The sequence below is a fragment of the Nansenia antarctica genome (genome assembly GCF_963989245.1).
Source record: "Nansenia antarctica genome assembly, chromosome: 2".
Classification (NCBI taxonomy): domain Eukaryota; kingdom Metazoa; phylum Chordata; class Actinopteri; order Argentiniformes; family Microstomatidae; genus Nansenia; species Nansenia antarctica.
The window spans coordinates 70,634,071-70,641,990 of NC_137675.1; the positions used below are offsets into that span (position 1 = coordinate 70,634,071).

At 45.4% G+C, this 7,920-nt stretch overlaps 1 protein-coding gene across 2 annotated transcripts in view; it reads right to left on the minus strand.

The window, feature by feature from the left end:
- The window catches only part of fbxl20 (F-box and leucine-rich repeat protein 20), a 9,956-nt gene extending 3,307 nt beyond the window's left edge, over nucleotides 1–6,649 (minus strand). Inside the window, exons 1-9 of one of the 2 annotated variants that reach the window (XM_080523951.1) lie at nucleotides 6,527–6,649; nucleotides 4,337–4,398; nucleotides 3,395–3,449; nucleotides 3,198–3,272; nucleotides 2,577–2,671; nucleotides 1,566–1,634; nucleotides 1,364–1,459; nucleotides 953–1,079; nucleotides 1–69 (exon numbers count right to left, since the gene is read on the minus strand). The exon at nucleotides 1–69 is cut by the window's left edge and continues 6 nt beyond it. In XM_080523951.1, the coding sequence (XP_080380077.1) occupies nucleotides 1–69; nucleotides 953–1,079; nucleotides 1,364–1,459; nucleotides 1,566–1,634; nucleotides 2,577–2,671; nucleotides 3,198–3,272; nucleotides 3,395–3,449; nucleotides 4,337–4,398; nucleotides 6,527–6,568 (690 nt within the window). In that variant the 5' untranslated portion in view covers nucleotides 6,569–6,649. The remainder of the gene's footprint in view (nucleotides 70–952; nucleotides 1,080–1,363; nucleotides 1,460–1,565; nucleotides 1,635–2,576; nucleotides 2,672–3,197; nucleotides 3,273–3,394; nucleotides 3,450–4,336; nucleotides 4,399–6,526) is intronic. The other variant, XM_080523952.1, reaches the window with a different exon arrangement.
- Between the last annotated feature and the right edge of the window lie 1,271 nt (nucleotides 6,650–7,920).

A 7,920-nucleotide genomic window follows, 5' to 3' on the forward strand; every position in this document is an offset into this window, starting at 1 on the left:
CGTCTGCAAGTTGAGGGTGACCAGCTCTGGACAATGAGCCCCAATGTGCTTTAGCGCCTCATCCTCCAACTGCAGAACGGGTGGAGAGAGAAAGAAGAAAGTAAGGGTGTGTTTACACCGCCAGGTAGAAGTGACACAATTCAAAATGTTTGCTCACATCGGATATCGGATATGTACCAGTACAGTGTAACCAGTAAAAAAAGCACACTGAATCTGATATTCTCAGATCCGATTCAGGCCTCAATCTCATGCCGGCCTCAATCAGATATGAATCGGATGTGTGTCATATCGACTGTGATCTAACCAGGCAGGTCGCATATAACTCTCAATTCCGATTTGCACGTCATTGAAAATACGACAATCAAATGAAGTTTGACCTGAGTTTCACACATTTCAACAGTTAAGTCCTCTTTGTTCTCCACCTTAAAATGCGCACAATATTTTGCGGACCTCAAAACATACTTATAAAGCAATGGCTTTATATTCTAAAATATATAAAAGGGATTATAATTTCTGTCTCGTTTGCCTCCATTGCAAGTGCCGGCTGTCTGTTTACTTTCGTTTTCGTTAACCAAAGCATGTACGCATGCGGGACGTTTCAAGTGGTCCGTCATTTTAAAAAGTAGATGTAAGCAGGCATTCCAAAAAATCTGATACAGGCACTAAATCGGAACTAGGCATTACGACCTGGGGCGTAAATGCAGCCTACGAGACAGAGAGGAGAGAGTAAAAGACTTGAGACAGGGAGAGAGTAAAAGACTTGAGACAGGGACAGGGATGTCATTTGAAATCCAATTACAAGTGCACCAAGGTAACCCCCGCCTATGATCTACCCGCCCCCCCCCCCCGGGTTTAAAGTAGCCGTTAGCCAATTAGGTACAACCCATCTCCTGACTGCCATCCAATCATCAGACCTCATCCTTCTATCATCCTGTCACCCCTCTCCCCATACCTGTGTGCAGCCCTTGAGGAAAAGGCCTTTGAGTCCAGGGCAGCATCGTACCAGGGCCTGGATCCCATCCTTAGTCACCTGGTCACACCATGAGATGTTGAGCTGCTCCAGTAGAGGACAGCCCTCACTGTGAGAGGCAGGGTGGGGGAAGGTGAAGAGATTAGCCAGTTGGATACTAACCTCATCACATCTGCACTACACTTGCTCTACAGAAGCAGCCATCAGGTCCAGGTGAGAGGGCTTGCTTGTGCTTGTGTGTGCGTGTGCATCACGTGTGTGTGAGTGAGGGAGAGAGAGAGGGAGAGAGAGAGGGAGAGAGAGAGAGAGAGAGAGAGAGACAACATGATTCAGAGAAAGTGAGTTTGTGTTTGTATAGTCATTGCATGATCACGTAGAATGAGACACACTCACCTAAGTGCTTTGAGTGACAGGTTGGTGATTGAGGTACAGGAGGCAAGGTCCAGGTGCTTGAGCTTGGGACAGAACTTACTGAGGCTATTACATGTGCTAGGGGAGAGAAGGATAGACAGATATGTAGACAAGGCCTTGGCATTAGAATAATCACAGACAGACAAACACATACTACGGCATAAATACGTTCATATATACACACCTATCAGTGATCTTGGTGCAGCCATTCAGACTAAGCAGCTCAATATTCCTGCAGTTCTGTGAGAAAGTTCTGTCAGAGAAAAATAAGATAGAATCACAAACACACTTTTGCAACTGAGTGTATTTACATGGCCTCCCCCTCTCCAGGGCACATCCCAGAGCCTCCAGTAAGACCAGAGCCCCCAGGAAGACCAGAGCCCCCAGTAAGACCAGAGCCTCCAGTAAGACCAGAGGCCCCAGTAAGACCAGAGCCCCCAGGAAGACCAGAGCCCCCAGGAAGACCAGAGCCCCCAGTAAGACCAGAGCCTCCAGTAAGACCAGAGCCTCCAGGAAGACCAGAGCCCCCAGTAAGACCAGAGCCTCCAGTAAGACCAGAGCCTCCAGTAAGACCAGAGCCTCCAGTAAGACCAGAGCCCCCAGGAAGACCAGAGCCCCCAGTAAGACCAGAGCCTCCAGTAAGACCAGAGCTGTAAGACCAGAGCCCTCCAGTAAGACCAGAGGCCCCAGTAAGACCAGAGCCTCCAGTAAGACCAGAGCCCTCCAGTAAGACCAGAGGCCCCAGTAAGACCAGAGCCCCCAGTAAGACCAGAGCCCCCAGTAAGACCAGAGCCTCCAGGAAGACCAGAGCCTCCAGTAAGACCAGAGCCTCCAGGAAGACCAGAGCCCCCAGTAAGACCAGAGCCCCCAGTAAGACCAGAGCTGTAAGACCAGAGCCCCCAGTAAGACCAGAGCCTCCAGTAAGACCAGAGCTGTAAGACCAGAGCCCCCAGTAAGACGAGAGCTGTAAGACCAGTTCCCCCAGGAAGACCAGAGCCCCCAGTAAGACCAGAGCTGTAAGACCAGAGCCCCCAGTAAGACGAGAGCTGTAAGACCAGAGCCCCCAGTAAGACGAGAGCTGTAAGACCAGAGCAGTAAGACCAGAGCCTCCAGTAAGACCAGAGCCTCCAGTAAGACCAGAGGCCCCAGTAAGACCAGAGCCCCCAGGAAGACCAGTTCCCCAAACTGTCCTCACCTCAGAGCGCTGTCCCCGACCCCCAGGCAACCCCTCAGACTCAGTTTCCTCAGGAAACCCCCACATCGCTTTGAGATGTTCTCCACAACTCGGCCCTGCAAAACACAAACACACCCTTATCAACACATTCCACACACACAGACACATACACAGACACATACACACACACAAAAAAAAACATACTGTACATACTACATTCACCATTAAATCTTCACACATTCATGTTCAACAATAATACTTTTCTCACTTTAAACCATGTAAAGAAATAGCAGACACCACCAACACACTGGGAGATCTTTAAACGTGACAATGTCAATAGCTGTGAGGACATACATAGAATCCATTATTGCAGACACACCACGTCAATACACACTTTGGAGCACAACCAATTGGTGGTCTTGGACTGAGTGACAGCTTATCACATGGAATGAGGCCGAAATGTCAATATAATGTTGAAAATGTAGTTGAAAATGTAGCATGCATAGCAACGGCTACAGTAATGGATGTCCAATTAGTTTATAAAAAGGGAGAAAGAATAAAAAGGTAAGATTAGATGGGCAGGTAAGGAGGAAAGTAGAGGGTTGAGAGGTGGAGAAGAAGGAAGATGTGAGACTTTCTGACCTCGATGTCTCTCTGAAAGTCGAAGAGGTCGATCCGTTGCCAATTACTGCCGTCAAGGGCGAGAACGTTCCAGGACTGAGAGAGAAAGGTCAGAAGTTCAAGTTGAACAGTTTCACAGTTCTGTTAAAACATACAACCAAGACACACATAGCCAGTATAATGGCAGAAGCACACAAACCTCATGAACACAGACTTACCCGTGAGACCTGGGCACAGCGACAGAGTGTCACCACATCCAGAAAGGAGAAGATTCTGGAAGACAGACAGGGATGGTTCAGAACCCGTTACCCAAAACCAGAGCCCTCTATTTTCAGAACCCTTGTTTCCTATGCACGTAGCTTTCTGCACAACTAAGGTGTGACACTGTGGTGTGAATGTTTACACAGAATTTCTACAGTTGACACTGCAGTTGTTGTGTTTATGTGTTAATGTGATAAGTAAACACATTTTTTATTTAAGCAACGAAGGGGGGGGGGAGGGGTCGATATGTGATACAGATGCACCGCTTACTGTCATCTCCTTCGTGAGTATATACAGTTTGTGATGGATTCAGATATACCACACTGCAGCTCCAATGCAATAATGAGTATACAGTAGCATTGCAATAGGCTAAAGACAGTCTGCCCCAAAAGCACCAGTAAATCAGACTAGCGCACCTGGCCAGGCAACGCACTGTCAGCACCCGCAGCCCAGGCAGCTACACTGGCAAGGCCCAGGCTTGAGTTATGGCCTCCATTTTCTGTTTGCTCAGGGGCTTCTGATTCGCTTCTCTTTTTTTTTTTTCTTAATCGATTTGAATGTTTTACAGCCCACTGCATCTGTGTTTAATTACAGTTTTTGCATTGGGGGAGGGCAACAGGGGTGCGGGGCATGAGGGAAGGTAGCAGATGGTGGTTGGTTGGTAATGTTGACCAGATCACTACCACTCTAGTACTACAGTGACCCGGTGTCTCTAGGCTGACTGCTCAAGTGGCATGTCACCATCCCTCATGTCAGTTGCTGTTCTTTTGCAGAATAGGTGAATTAGGTTTGTGTGCAGGTGAGGTACTGGTATTGGGGCAGTGGGTTTGGGGGAGGCAAGGTAGTGTTTGAGTGGGTAAGGTCATGGGTGAGCTAAGAGTGGAAAACCAATCACTCACCGTAGCAACAGCTCCTTAGGCAGTTTCTTGTTGATGACTGCCTCGTCACTGTTTGAGAACATCTGGGAGGAGGAAAACACAATGTTAACATCTTCTGGCATTGTCAAAGCATGGCCAGGATTCCACTATTCAGCCATCTCCCTCAAGGGCAGCTATAGCATATAACCAATGATAAAGGATCACAATCTCTTCGTTTGAGATAGGTTCAATGTCAAAGCTTTGGGGAAGGGTCGAATCGAGCCCATGCCCTGCTGACCCCCTCTTCCTTACTTTCCTGTCTCTCGACCCTAACCCTAAAGAATGAAAAACATCCCAAAATGACCTTAACATTTGTTTTATGGGAAAAAGTCTGCAGGGTTGCGGTAAAATCACTGTAAAACATGGTAAATATGGGAAAGACTTGTACTGTAAGCTGGCATGTATTAATATACAAAATGTATATAATAAAGGGAGAAGCAACGTTCTACTTCTAAATTCTGTGACAAAATCAACACAAAACTCAGCTGATACTAGTCTGATCTCCCTAGGAAGCATAATATCTCTATTTTGAGGGATTACTTATTACTCCTTGTCTGTGGATTTACTACACAATCCAATAGGTCCAAATAGATAACACACACACACACACACACACACACACGCACAGCTGTCGATGCAGGGGCTGCCTGCCAGCAGACATGTATCATTTGAGGAAGCAGGACGGTGAGGGCATTTTGTGTTTGGATTTGGGGCAAACTCACTCTGCTCGCCAGCTCGCCTTTCGGAGAAGTAGGGCCTACTCAACTGACTGGTCAAATAATCCAGGGCCATTTCCAAAAGAACCAGATGTGCATGGTCTGGGGCATAACATATGTTTTCCCTGTTGTTGTTGTTGTTGTTGTTGTTAGGCTTTTTCCCCTCAGTGGTGTGGGGCATCCATTCCCTATCTAAGAAAACTGTTCAGGTTTGTAATGTCCACTGTTTTGTTGGTGTGCCTTGCCCTCACTCACAAGCTACAATTGATTGATTGGACCTGAGGACATCATCATCCCTCCCTCCCTCATCCCTTTGGATAGCTTGACCCAAGATGAAGAGGACATTCATCAACGGCTACTTCTATGTTTTGGTTCATTGAAAAAAAAAGATACATACACAAATAGGGCCGTTACAATTATGCAACTAAATTGCAAATCTACTTTACAGACCGTTGTAGCCCATTGTTATTGGCTAATAAACTACAGATCACGTATCTGCCGCAGCTGTCGGGCCAGAAGGTATGGCCTGAATCTTTTGAGTCGTCAGCTGTTGCACCGTTAAAAATAAATAAAACCACACAAATCCCACGCCGCCTAGCTGGGGATTAAACAACACAGAGTGCTCAGGGCAGGCTCGCCAATGTCACGGCCATGTGAACATACATGGCATTTGTTGAGACATCACAGAGCCACATTTCACATTTGGTGCATTTTCTTCATCGTTGCGAAAAGCGACGCAAACTTTGCCTGACATTGAATAAGAATCTCTAGTTGTCGGGTATAGCCTAAACCTTGACGCAACATCAAACACAGTATTTGAATACATATTATTAACGTTGTTAGGCATCGGGATGTCGAGGTTGGGACATTTGGTAGCCGAGCCGTGGCCAAGCTAATGGCCCATCTGTAGCAGAGTCAACCCGAGGCCCCCGCAGCCGCAGCGGCCATGAACGTTCACAACAGTCCCCTGATCAAAGGCAACAATCCAATCTTCAACTGCGTGCAATCATTCGTTCACAGGGATTCGGAGGCCCAATTTGTGTACATCCTACTATTTTATTGGAGTAAAACGATTAAAATGTTTGCGAACGTTTCAGAATACGTATAAAAGGCTGTCTTTACGCGATTGTCTTTGTTTTGACGGCACAAAGAGAAAACTAGTAATAGGCTAACGTGTTCCACATTTTTACCAGCTCAAATCTACTCTCTTGACAAACACCAATTTGACGTTCCACTCTTCATTAAGAATAGGAACTTTTGCGTTTGAACGACAACATAGATACTGTCGTTACTTGAAAACAACAGCTTATTTGACCTAATCCAAACATTGACTGCGGAAGCTGCATTGGTGCGCAAACATGAACGCAGTTTTTACCACAACCACAAAACACCTATCAAAATGAATGACCAACTTCATTCCAATAAACCCTTATGTCAACTGTCATTAGAGACTCACCTCAAACCGGCTCCGTGAAACACCGTTTACCTCCTTCCCCATCTCGAACGGTTGTTTTCCCGACTCGATCAGGGGGATAACGAATTCGGTGTTAAAAGCTATGCAACGTGTGAATCTCGGTGCTCGACGAACCCCCGTCTATAACTACCATGCTACCGTTGTCTCGGCAGCTGCGACGGCGTATTTCATTGTATTATTCGGAGAGTTCCACTGTAGCCGAACACAACATGCTACCTTTCGATTACTGACCTACAACAAACCACAACACTTATCTGCTCACTCGTTCCCTCCCCTCCTCCGTCCCTCCTTATCTGTGAACACTGCAATCTTTTAACACGAACCCTTTGTGGATAAATGATGTTGTTAATATGGACAAACTACACATTTTAGGCTACAGTGGATAAGTTGCTAATGCCAATCATCCACTTCAAAGAAGAATAGCTGTCTGATTATTAGGCAACTCTATGATCTCAACATGTATCATAGGCCTACACAATTGCTGTGAGAAATATGCTCAAGGCACTCAAGCCTAAATAATGCTTATACTTTCGCACTAGTCCTAATAAATGGTTGCCATAAGTGAGGCCTATAATTTTGGACAAGACCATATAGGATGAATGTATTACTGTTTGTGTTTTATTTGTCCTTAGATTGTTGTCTTTCATACAATATATTATTCCCTCATTCAACACAAATAATCTACGTGTGTATGCCTAGGATAAGAATAATGTTGCCTAAATTGTCATAATTTCTTGAGTGACAATAAATTCAATTATGAAACTCATAGGCCTATATGTAGGCCTGGCCAATGACACATAATGACATTAACCGGACACCAGATTATGTGGTTCATTCTGAAAATATCAATTCAATTCAAGAATGTATACATTATAACTTTTGTTGTTGCTGTTTGGGGAAACAGTACTTCCGCTTATAAGTCTCCGCCTCCAGCGCACAATAAACCAATCAAAATGCACATGCGAGCCTTGTCACTGTACGTCATTATAGCGGGAAAAACATGCATGTAAACAAAGTGACGAGTGCTTTGCCAAATATCCGCGCTACTGAGATGTTAGAATCCCTTTCTCGATTTGTGATGTCGATATTCGTGGTTCAAATGAACAATATCACATGCTATCGTTACTACGGAGATACAATTACTTTTATATGTATTTTTTCCATGTCGCATTCACATACGTCATAGAACTGGGACACGGACAAGCTAGGTTGACTGTTAAATTATGGATGGAGGTAGTAGCTAGCTTAACTTTGAACGAGTTGTACCAGCATACTGTAACTGTCAGAACCTTTCGAGATACAAAAAAGTATCTTCTTTGACAACACCCATATGTAATTTCAGATCAGATGTAGTCTAATTAAACGAGCTCATGTCA